The 22,643-nt window shown below is 36.5% G+C and overlaps 1 protein-coding gene across 1 annotated transcript in view; it reads left to right on the top strand.

Annotated features, from left to right (window-relative positions):
* COL19A1 (collagen type XIX alpha 1 chain) overlaps positions 1–22,643 on the top strand; it is a 331,364-nt gene that overhangs the window by 48,845 nt on the left and 259,876 nt on the right. The window contains exons 5-8 of the mRNA XM_079146513.1: positions 6,340–6,463; positions 8,210–8,485; positions 11,419–11,499; positions 21,679–21,804. Of these exons, the coding sequence (XP_079002639.1) occupies positions 6,340–6,463; positions 8,210–8,485; positions 11,419–11,499; positions 21,679–21,804 (607 nt within the window). The remainder of the gene's footprint in view (positions 1–6,339; positions 6,464–8,209; positions 8,486–11,418; positions 11,500–21,678; positions 21,805–22,643) is intronic.

Here is a 22,643-nt window from a genome sequence, read left to right as displayed (position 1 = left end):
CTGCTTTCCAGAGTGGTTGCACCAATTGCAGTCCCACCAGCAACTTACGAGTGCACCTTTTCCCCCACATCCTCATCAACATTTGTTACTTGTATTTTTGATAATTGCCATTCTGACTGGAGTGAGATGAAATCTCAGTGTAGTTTTAATTGCCAGAATCTTTATTAATGCCTAACCTTGGAAGTGCTGCACCACCACCTGATACACTCCATTAGTCAAAGCAAGTTTTGGTGCTATCATAGAGCCAGGGTTGAGGGAACAATGGATTCCATCTCTTGATGAAAGAAATACCAAAGTCTCTTTGAAAAAAATCATATGGGATGCTTGCTGTTGTGGTTATTTTTGGAAACAGTCTCTCAAGAGGGGCATCAGCATCTTGTGTTCTCTTTTGAGGTGCTGGGGATTGAACCCAGGGCCTTAGTGCTTGTGAGGCAGGTACTCTACCAACTGAGCTATATACCTAGCCCACATCTCGTGTTCTTTAGGTCAGTCTTAGCATGTGCGTACGTACCACTGCCACTCTTGTGTAGCCTTGGCTTACTTCAATGAAGAAGATGAATCAGGGACCATCTCTGTTGGGAGTATTGGGAAAGACTGAGTAGAGCATATAGCCTTAGGTTGAGACCTTGAAACCTGTGGATGGGGTGAGATGGGATTGAAGAGCAGTCTAGAGCAGAAAATATTGTAAGCAAGGAAAAAGAGGAAAAACGTACACAGAGCATGGGAAGAAATAAAAGTGTGTGTTTTTACCATACTCTTAGTATTTTTAGAAAGAGATGGAAATAAATGACTAGGGAGTCTAAAGCTTGAACTATAGGTAGCAGGTCAAGAAGTTGGGCATTAGAAGGACTCTGAAGCAAAAAGGAGGTACTATCAAAACTCTCAGATGAAAAATTCCTTTGACAGTAGATTAGAATGTATTGAAGAACATAGAAGAAAGTAGAAGCAAGGGAATCAGAAGAATGTGACTGTGGTCATTCAGGTGAGGGTTGAAGTAGGCAGAACTGAGGTGTGGTGGCCATGAGATGAACAAAGAGTCACATTAAATGAATGAGACTGTAAAAGTAAAATTTATGGAACCTGATAACTAAGTGTAATACCCAGAGTTAATAAAATCACTAATAATGACTTCATCACTTCCAGAGTGGCGAAAAAGTGCTACTAACAGATACTGAACACGGTAAAAGAACCAACTTAGAAGGGAAGTGTCAAGGGTTCTCTTTGAGTTTACGTATTCAAGGTTCTTATAGTGCATCTCGTGAGAGGTTTGCTCTTGGACCATGGCTCTTGTATTAAACCATGAATACTACAGGGAGACACTGTCCCCCCCCAGAGCTCACAGTGTATTAAAATAACATTGGTTTGGTGCATGTACTAGGAATGGAAATGCAGACTTCAGTATCATCCCTGAAAAGGCAACAACAGTGCAGTGAGGAGTCTTATGGAGGGAAGTGGTTGAGACAATAAATAACCTTTGTAAGCATTTGTACTGTGGTTAAAATAGTAAATAGCAGTGGCTGTAGGAGACCCTGGGCCACTAGCCAAGCCTGGGGGTGGATGGTGTGCGTTCATCTGGGACCCATGACTTTGAGGTGAGCATTTTTGAGCATCCGTATCCCACATTCCTTTAAGTGGCTGCTGCCTTTCCCTCAGATCCACGTAGGATTTTCTAACAGCTACCATCCCGCTTTGTTGTTAAGAAGATTTTTTTTTTTTAATCTCATTTCTAACATTAGGTTTTCAATTCACAATTGGAGTTCTAATTTTGGTCATCTTCAGTGTTTCCCTATACTCTTTCTACTTGATATCATTTTTCTACTCTCAACTAATTTTAAGCAGCAATTAGGGCAGGGCAGGGAACATCCTTTTCCCATCTTTGTAAGTTTCACAGTGCTGTATACAAAGTGGGTATTCAACAAGTGCTTATGTAAATCCAAGATTGCCAAACAGCATTCACTGGTTTTATTTGACTTCTACAGTGTTGGTTTGGACAATGTTTCTCATAAATCTGAATTAATCACCCAAACTTAAAACTCAAAGCTTGACAGATAAAAATCTAGATTTTTGGCTTCTTATGACAAATAAGATGATCTGGCAACACTGGCTCTACATTCCCATATGGTAACAGTTGGCTGGCACTACATAGCAGCTGCCCCCATAGATGGGCTGGGCTCTCAGTTTCCCACAGTCCCCACATGTGTCCTCTACATGAGTACCAGTGTCAGTTGCTATTATTAACTCACTTGCTCTATTTGTTTTTCTTATAGAAGTGCTAAGAGAGGAGTGAAAATTTCCTACATGCTATCCAAGATGGAAAAACCAAAGCTAGACTCTGTGATAAAACCAAGTGTTTTTATGTTTTAAAAATGCTGAACTCATCAGGCGCAGCGGTCCATGCCTGTAATCCCAGCAGCCCAAGAGGCTGAGGCACAAGGATCACAAGTTCAAAATCAGCCTCAGCATTTAGTGAGGACTAAGCACCTTAGTGAGACCCTGTCTCAAAATAAAAAATAAAAAGGGCTGGGATGTGCTTCAGTGATTAAGCACCTCTGGGTTCAATCTTGTACGTATACACACACACACACACACACACACACAATGCTGAACTCAGTTACTAGTGTTATTTAATAATAATTGTTCTAAATGATGGGGACAAAAAGGTGAGTAGTTTAGGCAAAGGAATCTGGGAGCTTGCAATCCAAATTTCCTTGCTGGGCCTTAGGGCTATTATTGTGAATCTTGGTTTATGTGAGTGAAGATGTCTGTAGTGTTAACACCTGCAGAAGGAGGGAAGGGGTTGAGGATTAAGACCAAGGAATTGTCCGATTGGATATGCTTTCAGAATGCAGGAGGGGAAAGTTCAGGAGCAAATGACTGGTAAAGATGCAACTATTCAGTGTTCATTTGAACAGCTTCGTGGGTAGATGGAAGGCTAACAGTGGTATAGGAAGGTTGGACAAAGTTTTATCTGTGGTAAATCAAGATAAAGGGACCATTGGAAAGGAACAAATTAAAGATTTAAAATGCAAAAATGAGTAGAGAATGGAATATGAAACAACAGAAAAATATTACAATATGTTCTGGAAGACAGAAAGCAGATGGAAGACTGGGAAATGACTCAAGGAGTAGAAAAAGACTGGACCTGAGGTGTTGCAGTTCTGGGAATGCTGGTGAGAAGTGACTCTTCGTCACTGGACTTGTGAGACTCTTCAGGAAACAGGCTCTACAGAAGCCACGAAGGGGTGTGTGTGTGTTGAGCATGAGGCTCCAGGTTACCTCCTCCATCCTCATCTAACCAGACAAGAAGCAAGAAGTTTATTAGCTAGAGAAACTGAGCCAGACTGAGGCTAAATAAGATAGCAAGGGCAGGAATAAGGTTGACACTAAAAACGGGAGGCAAGAGTGAATTCTGTAGTGAACTATGGGGCTCCTTCATACAGCACTGCTTCCAGAATGCCTGTGCTCAGGTAGATTCCACTTACCAAGGGGGAAATAGAAGGATTCTTTGGACGAACCCATTATCTCCAGAGAAATTATCACCCCATATTTACATTTGAGGAGCCTTTTCTGATATCTGCCAGTTATCATGTATACTTGCTTGTCAACATACCATGACAGAAATACACATTTGCAATCAGTGCTTCACTCATAAATATGAGCAGGCTTCCACAAGTCAACAGAAATTAGAGTACCATTTCCAAATGGAAGAGAGAAACCAAACTGTCACAAAGGAAAAACTAGCACAGATGAAGTACAGATATACAAAGATGCAAAGAAAAAGTCTTAAGAATCCTATAGGTATTTGATAAAGTCAAATAGATTAGAATACTACATTCTGGGGCTGGGGTTATGGCTCAGTGGTAGAGCATTTGCTTAGTATATGTGAGGTACTAGGTTCACTTCTCAGCACCAGATATAAATAAATGAATAAAACAAAGGTCTATCAACATCTAAAATATTTTTTAAAAAAAGAATACTATATTCTGAATATTTTGAAGAAAAGAGCAAAATAGAATATCAAATATATATATGTATATATATACATATATATATAATTGACATTGAGTACTAAGATTGGAAAAATCAGAAATAGCCCCCAAAGTAGAGTAAAATTAGAAGATGGAAAAATATAAGAAAAAAGGATAAGAACACTATATCATACAGTAGTTAAACAGATATCTAAAAGTGGAGTTCCTTAAAAAGGGGATAAGAGAAAATGGCATGGAGAAGATAATAGAAAAAAATTTTTGTTAATTCACAATATATATTAAAAGATGTGTTCAGTACAGTAAATGAAAAAAATAATGCCCAGAATAACACTTTATCAAATTCTAGAACACTCGTGATGGCATTCAGATCCCAAGAACTTCAGTGTGAAAAGTGGCAGAACAGAGGCAAGAAATTGGAAGCAAAGTGGAGTCCCAGGCTATTATTGCATGTGATAGGAACAGCTGTGGGTTTGAGGTTTCCTTTAAAAGTAATTTTGCTATAACTAACCAGTTCAGAATTTCAAGTTGGAAGTATGTTTGGTGTCACCCCTTACCTCTACATGTGCCCATCTTTCAGGTTTATCTCCAGTGCCAAAGAGAAATGACACCAAGGCACCAAAGGCTGGGTTTTTGTTTTGTTTAAATAAGCAATGTTACTTAAATCAACACAGTAATTGTCACTAGTGAAATTTAGTTTATTACTATTGACATTCCAGAGTGAATTCCATTTTTGGCAATTTCATTTTGTTTACTTACTTAAGAAGGGACATTATAAAGGAGTAGCAATAAAGTTTCAAGAGAAGATAAAACTAGAGTATATATAATTGTATTTATACACACAGGGATGCTTTTGGTTAAGCTGAAAATGTCGAAGGCCAAAAATGCCTTTAACACACTTGATCTACCATACTTCACAGTTTAGCAACACAGGACACCATGGAATATCAGTTGTTTACCTTCCTGATCACATGGCTGACTGGAAGCTATGGCCCCTTGCTGCTACCTGGTATCAAAAGATAGTATAGAATATAGCATAGTACCTAGCACATCTCCAACCCCAAAAGATCAGAATTTGACATTCTATGTAATACAACTTCTACTGGAGGCATATCATTTTCACGCCATCATAAAGTCAAAATATTGTAAATCAAACCATCCTAAGTTGGCCACTTTCTCTTTTTCTCTCTCCTCACACACATACATTTGTAAACATGCATATTTATATATGTATGTATGTATGTGTGCATATAAATATATACATATGTGTTTGTATTTAACCAAGCAAAAAAGAACTTTGGGCAATGACAGCTTTTTCATATTATTTCCTGATTTTTCTACCACATGTGACTTTGTAATGCACAAAGTAAAAAGAAAATTTCAGTATCCTTCATGACAGTTTGTCAGTTTCAATAACTGTCAATTTCAGTGGAGCTGAATGTAATATTCAAAGTTAGCAGTTACCATTACAATGTATGGCATTTTATTTTTTTATAAAACTTACATGTGTGTCTTTAAGAGGATGCTTACTTACTATTTTTTTAAGAAAAGCAGAATTCCTGCCTTTCAGAGTTTTTAAATACAATGGGAATAAGTTTAAAAACCATCTTAAAGAAACATATTTCTCATTTGCTAATGAATGTTAAATTCAAGATATGTTCATTGTGAATTTTTTTCTAAGTTTTATGATGATTTTAGTGAGACCAGTATTTTGAAGGAAGATTGAGGTAGAATATTTGAACTCTTTAGATTTTTCTACCTAGATTTTTAAATTTTTTTCTGTAGAAATGAAAAATAAAACTAAAATTTCCTCATTGTATTTAATATCATAAATTAGTAACAGAAAATCTGTATTAGGACTTATTTGCAAGAGTTTAATATGATAAAAGTTATTTGGAAAATATGCACTTATTTATTTGCAGTGTTCTTTAAAATTCTTTGTATATCTCTCTACCAACAATATCAAAAAATATTATTTATGTGCTGGTGAAGGGCTACTATTTGTTGAACTGCAGTGATTTCTGAAATTTTCCTATGTTGGAACATCTCAGAGAATAAAATATAGCAACATAGTTCTATAGCCTATCCACTTGTGTTTACATACCTCAAGCTTTAGCAATACCATACCAGATGATTACAAAAAGGAGAGAATGAGATAAAAATTGCATAGGTAATATAGTCATGGTTGCTTCCATGTTTCCATTCAATTGATTATGGTAAGTTGAATAATAAATTATAAACTCATTGAGCAAACTATGCCTGAGATACCATGGTACAAGGAACTTCATACCTTTTTTCTCTGTCCTTGCCATCTTCAGTCTCTCCACAATAGTTCTTTCTTTTTCTCCCACAGTAAGATATTTCCCAAGGGTCTTCCTGAGGAGTTCTCTGTAGCAGCTGTGTTTCGTGTAAGAAGAAACACTAAAAAGGAGCGGTGGTTTCTGTGGCAGGTTTTAAACCAGCAAAATATGCCACAGGTAAGATGCCATGAGAGTTGTGCCTATTAATTCTTTTGCATACCAGACCAGGTGAGTCTTTGAACTCTGTGCCCGAATTTAGGAACTGATCTAGTGTTCAAATATCCTTTTACAGGAGTTGTCAAGAGGCAAATACAAGTTTTCTAATTAGGACAGGCTTGCTGAGATCTGTAATATGAGGATCTGGGGGGTGAGACAGGGTTCTTTTTAACTTTGAGATGCATATTTTGTCTGAAGAAGTCGAAACTGCTCTTCCTTTGCAACACTGATTAACTCCACTTCCCTAATAATTTCTTCATCTCCTATCATTTCTGATATTATATTATTTTTAAAGTGATTTGTTCATTCCTCAAGAGACTAGGAATGGAACCACCATTCTTGCTATCCTCCTCCTTGGTATTTATCTGAAAGATTTAAAATCATCATACTATAATGATGCATTCATATCAATGTTAATAGCCACATGACTCATAATAACCAAATCATGGAACCAGCCTAGGTGTCCTTCAGTAGATGAATGGATGAAGAAAACATGCTGCTGGGCACGGTACATGCTTATAATTCCAGCAGCTCGGGAGGCTAAAGCAGGAGGACCGAGAGTTCAAAGCCAGCCTCAGCAAAAAGCGAGGTGCTAAGCAACTCAGTGAGACCCTGTCTCTGAATAAAATACAAAATAGGGCTGGGGATATAGTCAGTAGTTGAGTGCCCCTGAGTTCAATCCCAGTAACCTCCCTCCCCCCACCAAAAAAAAAGAAAGAAAAAAAAAGTGGTATATATACACAAGGAAGTTTTACTCAGCCTTAAAGAAGAATGAAATTATGTCATGTGTAGGTATATGGATGGAATTGGAGAACATCATGCTAAGTAATTAAGCCAAACTCAGAAAGTTGAGGGTCAAATATTTTCTCTCATATACAGAAACTAGAGAGATTAAAAAAGGAAAGGGGTGAGGGGAATCTCATGAAAATGGAAAGAAGAGCAATAGATTTGAGGAAGGGAATCTGGGGTGGGGAAGGATGGGCATGGGGAGGTACTGCAGAATGAAATTACCAAACTGTGTTGTGTCTATGTAAAAGTAAACCACAATGAGTCATGTAATTAACTAATTAAAATAACAATGACAATAATGGATGGGAGATCAGTGGAGTAGGAAGATTGAGGGAGGAAGGTGGGTATGTCCTTCCCACATGTATATTTTTTGTCATGCAAGTTATTAAAGATTACAACTTGCATGCAAAGAAGAAATGATCATATTCTCACTAAATTAGTAAACTTAAATTCTTGAATTATTCACACAAAATAATAAATTATATATAAGCTTATATTTAGAGAAAGTAAATGTTTATACATTTATACATAGAGAAAGCTTATGTTTATACAGTGTGCTTTAAAATGCAAATCTAGTATTTTAGGTAAATTTACACTTTTATTTATAAATATAAAACATATAATAGTTATGAAATTATAGACACATACTCATTCTTAGATGTTCTCTCAAGAAAGAGTGTATTATATTTGCCAGAACAACCCATGTCAAACTCACTTATGAAGCAGGTATTTACTGTTCTTTCTCATTAACAAATCTGGTGGCCACCAGTTTCATCTAAAATATTTTACGAAATGCTTCAGTTATATTAACAAGCATCTTGAGCTTATATTTGGGTGTTTTGATAATTTCGAACATTGAGTTTTAAAACATTCAAAAATAATTTGTTTTTTTTTTTTGTTTTTTTTTTTTTTTTTCAGATTTCTATCGTAATTGATGGTGGGAAGAAGGTGGTAGAGTTTATGTTCCAAGCTGCCCAGGGAGACAGGTTGAATTATATTTTTAAAAATCGGGAGCTCCGCCTTTTGTTTAACCGTCAGTGGCATAAACTTGGCTTCAGCGTACAAGCCCAGGTGCTTTCACTCTTTGTGGATTGCAATTTAATTGCAAGCCAGCAGACCAATGAGAAGGACACTGTGGATTTTCATGGAAGGACAGTTCTAGCTGCACGAGCTGTGGATGGCAAGCCTGTGGACGTAAGTTGTGGTGGTGGTGAAGGAGAACTAGCACCATTTCCAAGTAAAAACAAATTATCTTTTTTGAAAATGTCTCCTGCTAATTACTATGTAAACAATCCCCTTCTTATCACTGTTTAATTGGCCCTGTATGAAAGTATTTATTTCCAACTATATTTTCATACATATTATCTTCTATTTTCACCCATTTTCTCTAGTCAGTGAATTTAAAAGAATTTGGGCATGCCTTAAAAAATAAGATGAGTAAAAGTACACGTTAATAAAAATTGAAAACAGGACACACAAAATCTAAGTTTGGTCTAAGTCCATGTGTTTTGAATAGAAAGGAATGGAAAAAGATGAACTTTAAATTAAATGGTTTCAGATTATCTGGTATTTTCACTCAAGAACAATAGGTTATTTATTCACCCTCACAATAGGAATTGGTTTATACTGCAGACTACTTTTTATAAGCCTATCATGGTTTTTCAGGGTTCTGTTGGACAGAAATACAATCACTGAATGCATCAGTAGGTCATCTGGATGAGAAAAATTGGCTAGAAAAACTCTTTCAGATGAAAAGTTCCTTTAAAATTATACTTGAACCTAAGATGATATAGATTTACTATTGATTTCCCTAGAAAGAAAGGCCTATGATCTTTTAAAAAGTGAGATATATCTAAATTCGATGGCTACGCACTACTAATTTGATAGTAGGAAAATCCCTAAAAATCTGACCACTGATCACCAATAGGAATTCCGATGCTGTTAACACAAAGCACTTAACAGTTTGATTTTATTTAAAAAATATAGCTTTATGCAAAAACATTGGGCAAGCTTATTTCTAAAGAACCCTCTGGAAGTGTGCCCGTGTGTGTATATATATATATATACACATACTATGCTATATATATGCATAACTGTGTGTACATGTGTGTATATATTCAATAAACTATTATTTTTTAAATCTTTCAGAGACAGGGAGTGAGCAATCATTTAGAATGTCATAACCATGTCACAGTGATGAACATGAAAACAGGTCAGAGCAGAGGCCACCATCCTGAGGACAGGGCTTGATGGCACAAGGGAGACTGAGTGGCTTGAGGCTCAGACAGATGAGATTTTTAACTCTTCATTCTTCTGAGCCTCAATATCTTCAGTTATAAAACAGAGATGATGGAGTTGCTAGTTGTAATTTTATTGTGTCTATGCAGTAGTGCCTAATGTGTGGTCAGTTCTCTATAAATTCATTTATCTATTCAGGACCAGATATGGCATTCAGCCCTGGCATAAGAAGGTAAGAAAAGAAAAAGTGAAAAAAAAACAAAAACAAAAACAAAAACTATTGTTTCTGCTCTTGAAATATTAGTTTGATGAAAGGATTAAAATCTGTCAGTAAATGATAGCTACTACTACTACTAATATTATTAATCACAATAAAAATAGTACTAGACAGATCTTTCAGCAAGGACTGTCCAAGGCAAAAGTGGGGAAGGGGACCAGCAGGTATCTCAGGAGACCGTGAGTTTCAGACCAGGGGAGGAAAAGAGGTCTCTCACCAGATTAGGAAGAGGAAAGTGGGCTCTGTTTCCTGGAAGAACCAAAGAGCACATGGAGATAAGTTCATGGGAAGAAAGGTGGCAGGAAGAGAGGAGTGAGTTATGGCTAGAGATTCACAACTAATGAAAGATGTTTGCCTTCTATAATCATAAGATTAATATTATAACAGTGCAAAAGAGAGGTGGATGGGGTGGGGGGGAAGGAAAAAAATAACAGAATGAAACAAACACCATTACCTTATGTAAATGTATGATTACACAAATAGTATGCCTCTATTTCATGTACAAACAGAGAAACAAGTTGTACCCCATTTGTTTACAATAAAATATAAATAATTTAAAAAAATATTATAACAGTACAATTTGGTCTTTCTATAGAAAGTACTTGTTGATTAACCTCAAAGCAATGCATAATATAGCTCTATTACATTGGGAAACATAAAGAAAGCCAGAGAGAGAAGGAGAGGAGAAAGGAAGAAGGGAAAGGGGAAGATTCTTAACCCATATTATAATCAAATCATCACACAATTATTGATTAAACTCATAAATTTCCAAAAACAATCTAATTTCAAGGGTCCCATAAATACCTACTTACATAAAGTATTATTTAATATAAAAAATCAGTGCTTAAGGAGTTCATCCTATTTAATCATTTAGTATACTGGTGTTTTTTTTTTTTTTTACCAGTAAGTCCTATTTTTCTTAGACAATCACTTGATCTTTCATTTACAGGTATGATTATACTTTACTTTTACTGCTTCTAATTTCATGTCCAAATACCTTTTTAGGTTAAAAAAAAAAAAAAAAAAGGAAGTGAATCTGTGGAGCAAAAAGAATCAATTATTTTTCTAAAAAGATAGTGTCTTCCTCAGGATTATACCAATATAGTATAAAATCCATAGGTTCTAAGCAAAATTTTGAAGCATACATAAAACAAAACCTTTTTTTTTTTCTTATTGAATTCTGTGCATCTGTTTTGGTACCTTAAATAAGAGATCTGGAATTACAGATAAAGCCTTTCCATCACATGCTCACATCTCAGACCTCACTTTTTTCTCCAATTAATTTATATTGAAATGTCCTCATATTGTGCATATACTTCATTGTAGTGCCTACCAATACCTCTCTTTAATTAAACACTTCTTTTTATTGTTGGAAAAAATTAGCCAACCTTTGCAATTAATTTCATTTTTTTAATCTATAGATCTGCCTGTATATCTGACTCTCTTTTCCAAGTGATCCATAAAATAATGAATCCTAAATTAAATAAAGATATTAAAAATATCTACCAATAATTTGTGTTAGCTTCCTTTTCAGTTAAATTAATGTAGTTCTTGACTGCCTAGATATGATTCTTAAAATATTAATGATGTCTTACTGCAATTGTTTTAATAGATTGAACTTCACCAACTTAAAATCTACTGTAATGCAAACTTCATAACTCAAGAAACATGTTGTGAAATATCAGCTACTAAGGTAAGTTAATTTTCTCAGCATGTGAAGAACGAAGGCCAGTTATTTTTTAGTTGCATAGTCTGTATGGTCCAAACATAGGACAGTGCCTGGTATCTTCTGTTGAAGTCAGGGGACTAACTTATTCCAGGTATGGAAGCCTTCTTAGTGCTTTTCCACAGTTTACAAAGTTTAAACCCCAGAATTTCACACCGAATTTGGGGGATGATATGCCCTCACTTTAGACAACATCACTTGCCCAAAACCGTGTTCTAACAGTAGCACCTTCATTTTCTCCTTACAGAGCTTTAAATCTCTGATCAGACATAGTTCTCACTAGCCTAGCACCCATCCTGGCTACTTTCCTTTTGTGACACACTTCTCATTCTAATCTTCCTTTTCCCTGTTATTGACAAAGTCCACTTTTACCTTCTGCCTGGATTCTTTATCATTGTGTCATAGCCTTTCCCATTTCCTGTCTTTTTTTGGGTGGGGAATGTAGATAACCAGACTAAGTCTCTGAATCACCACTTTGTATATTCACTTACTTGTTTCACAAATATTTATTATTCAAAGACACTGATCTGTCAGTCATGATGGTGCACATAGTTAATTCCAGTGCTCTGGAGACTGAGGCAAGAAGATTGCAAATTCAAAGCCAGCCTCAGCAATTTAGCAAGACCCTGTCTCAAAATAAAAAATAAAGAAAGGGGGAGATGTGGCTCAGTGATAAGCACCCTGGGTTCAATCCCCTGCACTGAAAAACAAAAACAAAAATAAAACAAAAAAACAAAAAAAAAAGAGAGAGAGAGAGAGAGAGAAAGATGTTTTAGACTCTGCACTAATGAACCAGGCTAACAAACATGAACACATTCCCTGTCTATTCATCTTTTCTCAAACCTTAGGTGATTTTTGTTGGCAACAAAATAAAAATCCAATTCCTTATCTCTTATTCTAAATATCCTCAACCTAATTATACAACTATTACTTTTTTATATCTATAATTCATTCTTATAAATGCACTGAATTTGATACTTCTTTCATTGTATTGTTCACATGTGCCATCTTGTTATTAGATACAATTATATTGGCTTTTAATTTATTCAAGTTCAATTTATACTCAGAGAGGAAAGTTTTACTTTTATACACACTTTTTAAAAATTTTTTTAAATTAAAAATCATAAATTTATATAGGGCAATGTTGTTTGATTCATTCTGTTATTTTTTTTCCATTTTCCCCCACCCCTCCCACCCCTCTTTTCCCTCTATACAGTCCTTCCTTCCTCCATTCTTACCACCCTCCTTATCCCTAACCCTAAACATAACCCTAACCCTAACACTAACCCTTCCTACCCCCCCCCCCCCCGTATGTCCTCATCCGCTTATCAGCGAGATCATTCGTCCTTTAGTTTTTTGAGATTGGCTTAACTCACTTAGCATGATATCCTCCAATTTCATCCATATGCCTGCGAATGCCATAATTTTGTCATTCCTCATGGCGGAGTAATATTCCATTGTATATATATGCCACAGTTTCTTTATCCATTCATCAACTGAAGGGCATCTGGGTTGGTTCCACAATCTGGCTATAGTGAATTGAGCAGCTATGAACATTGATGTGGCTGTATCTCTGTAGTATGCTGATTTTAAGTCCTTTGGGTAGAGGCCAAGGAGTGGGATAGCTGGGTCAAATGGTGGTTCCATTCCAAGCTTTCTGAGGAATCTCCATACTGCTTTCCAGAGTGGAGGCACTAATTTGCAACCCCACCAGAAATGTATGAGTGTACTTTTTTCCCCACATCCTCGCCAACACCTGTTGTTGCTTGTGTTCTTGATAATCGCCATTCTAATTGGGGTGAGATGGAATCTTAGGGTAGTTTTGATTTGCATTTCTCTTATTACTAGAGATGTTGAACATTTTTTTCATATATCTGTTGATTGCTTGTACATCTTCTGTGAAGTGTCTGTTCATTTCCTTAGCCCATTTGTTGATTGGATTATTTGTATTCTTGGTGTAGAGTTTTTTGAGTTCTTTATAGATTCTGGAAATTAGTGCTCTATCTGAAGTATGATTGGCAAAGATATTCTCCCACTCTGTAGGCTCTCTCTTCACATTACTGACAGTTTCCTTTGCTGAGAGAAAGCTTTTTAGTTTGAATCTATCCCAGTTATTGATTCTTGCTTTTATTTCTTGTGCCATGGGAGTCCTGTTAAGGAAGTCTGATCCTAAGCCAACAAGTTGAAGGTTTGGACCTACTTTTTCTTCTATACGATGCAGGGTCTCTGGTCGGATTCCAAGGTCCTAGATCCATTTTGAGTTGAGTTTTGTGCAGGGTGAGAGATAGGGGTTTAATTTCATTCTGTTGCATATGGTTTTCCAGTTTGTTGAAGAGGCTATCTTTTCTCCATTGCATATTTTTGGCACCTTTGTCTAGTATGAGAAAATTGTATTTATTTGGGTTTGTGTCCATGTCCTCTATTCTGTACCATTGACCTACCTTTCTATTTTGGTACCAATACCATGCCGTTTTTGTTACTATTGCTTTGTAATAGAGTTGAAGATCTGGTATTGCGATATCCCCTGCTTCGCTCTTTCTACTGAGGATTGCTTAAGCTATTCTCGGTTTCTTATTCTTCCAGATGAATTTCATAATTGCTTGCTCTATTTCTGCAAGGTACATCATAGGGATTTTAATTGGAATTGCATTGAATCTGTATAGCACTTTTGGTAGTATGGCCATTTTGACAATATTAATTCTGCCTATGCAAGAACATGGGAGATCTTTCCATGTTCTAAGGTTTTCTTTAATTTCTTTCTTTAGTCTTCTGTAGTTCTCATTGTAGAGGTCTTTCACCTCTTTTGTGAGATTGATTCCCAAGTATTTTATTTTTTTTTGATGCTACTGTGAATGGGTAGTTTTCCTAATTTCTCTTTCTGAAGATTCATCACTTATGTATAAAAATGTGTTGGATTTATGAGCATTGATCTTGTAACCTGCTACTTTACTGAATTCACTTATGAGTTCTAAAAGTTTTCTGGTGGAATTTCCAGGTTCCTCTAAATATATAATCATGTCATCAGCGAACAGGGATTGTTTGAGTTCCTCTTTTCCAGTTCGTATCCCTTTAATTTCTTTGGTTTGTCTAATTGCTCTGGCTAGAGTCTCAAGAACGATGTTGAATAGAAGTGGTGAAAGAGGGCATCCCTGCCTTGTTCCAGTTTATACGGGGAATGCTTTCAGTTTTTCACCATTTAGAATGATATTGGCCATGGGCTTAGCGTAGATGGCCTTTACAATGTTAAGGAATGTTCCCACTACTCCAATTTTTCCTAGTGTTTTGAGAATGAAGGGATGCTGTATTTTATCAAATGCTTTTTCTGCATCTATTGAAATAATCATGTGATTCTTAACTTTTAGTCTATTGATATGGTGAATGACATTAATTGATTTCCGGATGTTGAAGGAACCTTACATCCCTGGGATAAAACCCACTTGATCGTGGTGCACTATCTTTTTCATATATTTTGTATGCAATTTGCTAAAATTTTGTTGATAATTTTTGCTTCGATGTTCATTAAGGATATTGGTCTGAAATTTTCTTTCATCGAAGTGTCTCTGTCTGGTTTAGGTAACAGGGTGATATTGGTTTCATAGAATGAGTTTGGGAGGGTTCCCTCCTCTTCTATTTCATGGAATACTTTGAGGAGTATTGGAATGAGCTCTTCTTTAAAGGTTTTGTAGAACTCAGCTGAGAACACATCTGGTCCCGGAATTTTCTTTGTTGGTAGACTTTTGATGACCTCTTCTATTTCATTGCTTGAAATTGATTTATTTAAGTTGTGTATGTCCTCCTCCTTCAGTTTAGGTAATTCATATGTCTCTAGAAACTTGTTGATGTCTTCGAGGTTTTCAGTTTTGTTGGAATATAGATTTTCAAAATAGCTTCTAATTATGTTTTGTATTTCACTCCTGTCTATTGTGATATTTCCTTGTTCATTCCAAATTTTAGTAATTTGAGTTTTCTCCCTCTTTCTCTTTGTTAGTGTGGCTGAGGGTTTATCAATTTTGTTTATTTTTTCAAAGAAACAACTCTTTATTTTGTTAATTTTTCCGATTGTTTCTTTTGTTTCAATTTCGTTGATTTCGGCTCTGATTTTAACTATTTCCTGTCTTCTACTACTTTTGGTGTTGGTCTGCTCTTCTTTTTCTAGGGCTTTGAGCTGTAGTGTTAAGTCGTTTATTTGTTGATTTCTACTTCTTTTGTTGAATGCGCCCCATGAAATAAATCTCCCTCTAAGTACTGCTTTCATAGTGTCCCAGAGATTTTGATATGATGTGTCTTTGTTCTCATTTACTTCTAAGAATTTTTTTATTTCCTTCCTGATGTCTTCTGTTATCCATTCATCATATAATAGTGTATTATTTAATTTCCAGGTATTGGAGAAGTTTCTGTTTTTTATTCTGTCATTTATTTCTAATTTCAATCCATTATGATCTGATAGAGTACAAGGTAGTATCTCTATGTTCTTGTATTTGCTAACAGTAGCTTTGTGGCATAAAACATGGTCTATTTTAGAGTAGGATCCATGTGCTGCTGAGAAGAAAGTGTACTCGTTCTTTGTTGGATGGTATATTCTATATAAGTCAGTTAAGTCTAAATTGTTGATTGTGTTATTGAGATCTATGGTTTCTTTATTCAATTTTTGTTTGGACGATCTATCCAGCGGTGAGAGAGGTGTGTTAAAATCGCCTAGTATTATTGTGTTGTGGTCTATTTGATTTCTGGGATTGAGAAGGATTTGTTTGACGTACATGGATGAGCCAATGTTTGGGGCATAGATATTTATGATTGTTATGTCTTGCTGATTTATGCTTCCCTTAAGCAGTATGTAATGTCCTTCTTTATCCCTTCTGACTAGTTTTGGCTTGAAGTCCACATTATCTGAAATGAGGATGGATACTCCAGCTTTTTTGCTGTGTCTGTGTGCATGGTATGTTTTTTCCCATCCTTTCACCTCTAGTCTTTGTGTATCTCTTTCTATGAGATGAGTCTCTTGCAGGCAACATATTGTTGGATCTTTCTTTTTAATCCAATCTGCCAGTCTATGTCTTTTGATTGATGAGTTCAGGCCATTAACATTCAGGGTTATTATTGTGATATGATTTGTATTCCCAGTCATTTGACTCATTTTTTTTTTTTTTTTGACATGATTTGGTTTCTCCTTTATTTGGCTATTCCTTTAGGCTAGTTTCTCCTGTTACTGATTTGCATCGTTGTTTTTCATGTCTTCCTCCTGGAATATTTTGCTGAGAATGTTCTGTAATGCCGGCTTTCTTTTCGTAAATTCCTTTAGCTTTTGTTTATCATGGAAGGATCTTATTTCATCGTCAAATCTGAAATTAAGTTTTGCTGGGTATAAGATTCTTGATTGGCATCCATTTTCTTTCAGGGCTTGGTAAATGTTGTTTCAGGTCCTTCTAGCTTTTAGGGTCTGGATCGAAAAATCTGCTGATATTCTTATTGGTTTCCCCCTGAATGTAATTTGATTCTTTTCTCTCACGGCCTTTAAAATTTTGTCTTTATTTTGTATGTTAGGTATTTTCATATTAATGTGTCTTGGTGTGGGTCTGTTGTAATTTTGTATATTTGGAGTTAAGCCTCTTGAACTTGATTTTCCATTTCATTCTTCAGATTGGGAAATTTTCTGATATTTTTTCATTGAATAGATTGTTCATTCCTTTGGTTTGTTTCTCTAAGCCTTCCTCAATCCCAATAATTCTTAAATTTGGTCTTTTCATGATATCCCACAATTCTTGTAGATTCTGTTCATGATTTCTTACCATCTTTTCTGTTTGGTCAACTTTGTTTTCAAGATTAAATATTTTGTCTTCAATATCTGAGGTTCTGTCTTCCAGGTGTTCTATCCTATTGGTTATGCTTTCTATAGAGTTTTTAACTTGGTTTATTGTTTCCTTTATTTCAAGGATTTCTGTTTGTTTGTTTTTTTCAGTATCTCTAACTCTTTATTGAAATGATCTCTTGCTTCCCGTATTTGCTCTTTTAACTGTTGATTGGTGCGATCATTTAATGCCTGCATTTGCTCTTTCATCTCCTCCTTCAATGCCTGCATTTGCTCTTTCATCTCCTCGTTTGCTTCCCTGATTGTTTTAATTATGTACATTCTGAACTCCCTTTTTGACATTTCTTCTGCTGTTCTGTCATTGGGTTTTATTGATATAGTATCTAGGTTTGTTTGGGATATTTTCTTCCCTTGTTTTCTCATATTGGTCAGATGACAGTGGGACTCTGTGATATTGCAGATTCCCTCTATTGGCTTATAGTGTCCCTGTAGATTTCCAGTGTATCACCTCCCAGCCTTCAGTAGCCTGAAGTCTTGGAGTAACTTGATAATGCAGTGTTTCCGAAGAAAGCTGCCCCTAGCCCACTACTGGTTCCAGGGCTTGGAGCTGGCTCTGTTTGGAAAGGCTCTCACTTGGGGGCCTGCTCCGAGAAGCTGGCTGTGTGGGAGGAGCCCACCACTGGAGTGCACAGGGCTGTCTGGGGAAGACTGTAACTGCCCTGCCCTACTCTAATAAGCCGCCTGAATCTGGGTCTGCCGCCCGGGCCGAGCTTCACCGGGTGGGGGAGACTCACTCTGTGGCTCTATTTTAGTCTGAGTCTCTCAATGCCTCCCCTTCTTGGATCCTGGGTTCTGGAGCGACTGGAGATGCCGTCACCCTCTAGTTCGCCATCTTGGATCGCCCCGTGGAAAAAGCCTGCTGCCGGAGGGGACAGGTCCGCCTGGAGAGGTCTCTGGCTGCCCTGCCCTACCCAGAGGCTGCTTACGGGTCGGAGGTCTCCGCTGGCTTGGGGACTTGTGGCTGGCTCTGTGTAGAAAGGCTCTCACTGGGCGGTCTGCTCCAAGAAGCTAGCCTAGAATGGCGTTTCCCGCCAGAGGGAGCCTGGCTGCTTGGGGAAGTCCCTGTCTGCCCTGTCCTGGTCCCTGAAGCAACCTGCGGGCTAGAGCTCACTGCACTGGCTCAGGGACTTGGAGCTGGTTCTGTACAGAATGGCTCTCACTGGGGGGCCTGCTCTGAGAAGCTGGAGAATCTGGCCCTGTGGGAGGAGCCCACCGCCAGAGTGCTCAGGGCTGCTTGGGCAAGACTTAGCTTCCCTGCCCTACTCTAATAAGCCGCCAGAATCCGGGCCTGCCGCCCGGGCCGAGCTTCACCAGGGTGGGAGACTCACCCCGTGGCTCTATTTTAGTCCGAGTCTCTCAATGCCTCCCCTTCTTGAATCCTGGGTTCTGGAGCGACTGGAGATGCAGTCACCTTCTAGTCCACCATCTTGGATCGCCCCCTATACTCACTTTTTTTAATTTCTAGTGTTTTGTTCACAGAAGTTTGCCAAAGCATTGTTTTCTTGATTTGTGGACTTACCAACTGCTAAAGGAAAGGGAGTAATTCTAAAAATTTACGAAAAGAACATGTGAAAAGTAATAAATGAAAAATGCTTTCTATTTAGATCTTAGATTTCCTAGAAGTTCTACACTTGCCAGAGAAAGCTTATATGAAAATGTAATCAGTAATTTGTAATTCAAAAATATTTGTAACTTCTCTCATGTTCTTTGGGTATTGGAATAAGAATGTAGCCCAGTGATTCAAAGCATAGCTGGTCTTAAAAATATTATATGTTTTACTTATGTAAATTGGTTGTGTAAAGTACAGCTCCAATCCAGTTTATGGCTCTCATTTCAAGTAAAATGAAAGCTAGCCAAATATCTTTCTATAAATATCTAAAAAGTTAATTTAGAATGCCCATCTTCAGACTTGAAATTCCAAGACTTCCTGGAGCCACTCATATAAATCTCAAAGATATTAACTTTCCAGAATTTTCCTTTAATTAATTATGCTTTTCTGATGTAAAAGTTCTCAAAATAAAAGTCTCTGAGAAGCAACACAATGAAGTTTTATATATCTAAACATTGTATTTTTGACCAATAATCACTGCTGTGTATCATTATATAATAATACATTTTCAACCTAAATTCCAATGGGAAAAAATGTTTAAGGAAGTTTAAGTGATGGATTTGATGAAGTGTTTTATTAATTAAAAGCAGTGACATGACATCACACATTGCAAACAAAAATTGTTTTAATCATGTTTTAAGAAGATAATTTGGTGATTAGTTTTAGAGTAGAAAATAAATTAGGAATTCACCCCAACTATGAGAAAAAAATAACCAAGGACTATATTTTTTCATATTGATTATTTGGGGTAGGAGTATCATCATCTACTCTTAGTAAATAGAAGCATGCTACATTTTGAAACTAGGAGTGTATAGTTTGAAAGAGTTGTGTACATTTAAATGCACCAACTTTCGATACCAATTATATCCTTTTCTTTCTTCTTTCTTTCTTCCTTTCCTTCTTCATTTTTGTTTTTTAAAATGTTTTGAAGTCAGAAAATGTTAGTAAATATGTCTAAAAATCTAATTTTGTCCTGGAATTTCAAATCACAGATTTTTTTATGTCAATGTTTTACAGAGCATTTCAAAGGTGAGAGTTATTCAAGATCACCTTTAAACATGTCACTTCACTTTTATTAAATTATATCAGCTTCTGAAACAGTCAAGTTTCATGACTGCAGACAGAAAAAATGAACAAATACAAGAGGAGATCAGCAACATTTGTTGAAAATGAATGAGAAATGTGATTACAATTATAAGGGCTAATTAGCTGCATGTGTCAAATCAAAACCAGAGGTTTTTATGAGAGACATCGTCTCTACTTATATGTGTCTATTGCCTTTAGGCACTTTTGGAGAGGTGGGAAGTTTTACAGTAAGCCAAATACATGATTTTAAAGTAGTTTAAATCACCAATTTAATTGCTCAAGTATCCAGGGTAAAATTATGAATTCTAAGGGGATCTTGATTATTTCACCAGGAACCAATGGAGCAAAAACTGAGTAGAAAATAATAATTAATCATGGGAAGAATAAACTGCATTGGTGATAATCTTGTTTCATTTGAATACAGCATTTAAGCTTTTGAATTTGGAAACTTCTTAAGATAACTAATAATCACTAAATCTAAAGAGAGTAGGTATGAAATAACTAGTGTCCAAAACAGGAAACCAGTGGTAGTAGTTCTGAGTGCTAGTTTTGCTACTGTTTTTATTAGTACAAGCCCTACAGTACTACCCATTATTCAAAATAAATTCTTTTTTACATAGTTATGCATGTTTATCTTAGAAAACTTTGGAAATACACCAAAATACAAAAAAAAAAAAAAAGAAATAGATATCAATTACGACCTTACAACGCAGTAGATAACCACTGATAGTATTTTATTTTGTATCCTTAAACTATTTTCCCAGGCATATATAACTTGTAATATAGAAAGTAACACGTGAACTCTTTTCCCTAATGCATTCCCTTCATTAAACTGCAAATTCAAAGTTAACCATAGTGAGAAGCCTAATACATGATACTGAAAAGATACATTTAAAAGCTCTTCAGAATCTCCATCTGGATTAAGTTTTTAAGAGCAAAAACAGTTCATTTCTTTGTAACTGAACTTCACTTCATCTTGTCTCCCATGTTCTAAATTCTCTGAACAATTGTAAAATCCATCATTTATATTTTATAGTGAAGACCTTTTAAATATCTTTAAAGGATATTGAACTAGAATAAGGCATATTTTCATTAAGTATCTTAGAGTATAAAAAATTACTTTTTTAACTTTATAGGCCTTAATAATCATCTTGTCAAAGTAACTAGATTTTACAAATTCAAATTACAAGCTTTAACTTTAATTTTTGTTCCCCAAATACACACTCACATGTTGTTTGCAGAAATCATTTTATCATATGAATGCAATTATTATAAATGTACAATATTACTGAATCATAAAGTCATATAATAAAGCTTTAGAACTCTTCACTCACATCTTCAGTTTTAATACATTCCTTATGTGTTGTCAGTGTAATTAAACACATCGGGGCTCAGTGACAGAGCAAAGGCATGATACAATTTCACACACAGGTGCCAACGTATGGTTAATAAGAAGGAAGTTCTGGACCCCCAGCACCAGAAATTAAAAGAAGGAAGTTCTTACAGGCAACCAGCCAGGCCTAGTGTGGTAGGAGTCATCATTTGGAGCTGAACCCATCCTCTAAATCCCTTTTTTTGGTTTTAGTGCCCAGAGCAGGATGACTTTGGAAGTACTGCGTCATCATCCATAACCGCTCATGCCAGTAAAATGTCTGCATTTCTGCCCACAAGGCAGGAACTCAGAGACTTGTGCCAGTGTGTTCCAAGCAAGGTATGCTCATTTTAATCTGTGCCCACTGACAAGCCAGCAAACCTGGCTCCTTGACTGTGGCCTGGGGTGAACAGCATGTGTCTTCTCCTTGGGTGCTAGTCCAATCAAATTCCTACACTACATGGTCATCAAAACAAAATAAAAATTGATTGAAGATAGAATTTCTTGGACTTTCACCTGGATAGTTCTGAGTCTCCCTGACCTTCCTTCCAAGGTGTTAATCAGTATTGATAGAAGGGCAAAGGGGGGAACCACCTCAATAGGCAAGAACTAAGTATTTAGCATGCACCAGGAGTAGGCTACAGTTCTGGGAATTCAGGGTTGAAGGAAAGACAATGCCTGCTCTTTAACCAATATACACAAAAACACATTAGATAGTATTTCTTTGTTGTGTGTTTATAATATTTGTTTGGTATCCCTAAATTTCCAGCTACCCCCATTAATTGTCAGTATATGTGCAGGGAGGAGGTGCTACTCAAATAATGTGTTTCACTGACCTTGATACAGTCCCCTGATCAAGAAGGCTTGACCAATGGACCTATGTGAACTTCTTTTGTGGATGTTAATTGCGGTCTTAGGATCCGGGCTGAAAAGCAGGCGTGTCCTGTCATGAGCAACGTTGCATGGCAAACTCCATAAGAAAGACAAGGACAATGGGGTTGCACAGTGGAGGAGCAGACTGTGCTCCAGTCCATGGAGGCCACCTGGAGGAGATGACACTAAGTGGTGTTTGGAAGCATGAGGAATAAGGATTTTCATGAAGGAGAGGAGAAAGGTTTCTGGCGAAGGGATGAGCTTAGCTCAGAGAGGATCAAAGCTTTAGCTTACAATTGCCAGCC

This window comes from Sciurus vulgaris, assembly GCF_902686455.1.
Source record: "Sciurus vulgaris genome assembly, chromosome: 7".
Classification (NCBI taxonomy): Eukaryota; Metazoa; Chordata; class Mammalia; order Rodentia; family Sciuridae; genus Sciurus; species Sciurus vulgaris.
The sequence above is the reverse complement of the archived record's forward strand: the minus strand, read 5'-3'. Positions and strand labels throughout refer to the sequence as shown.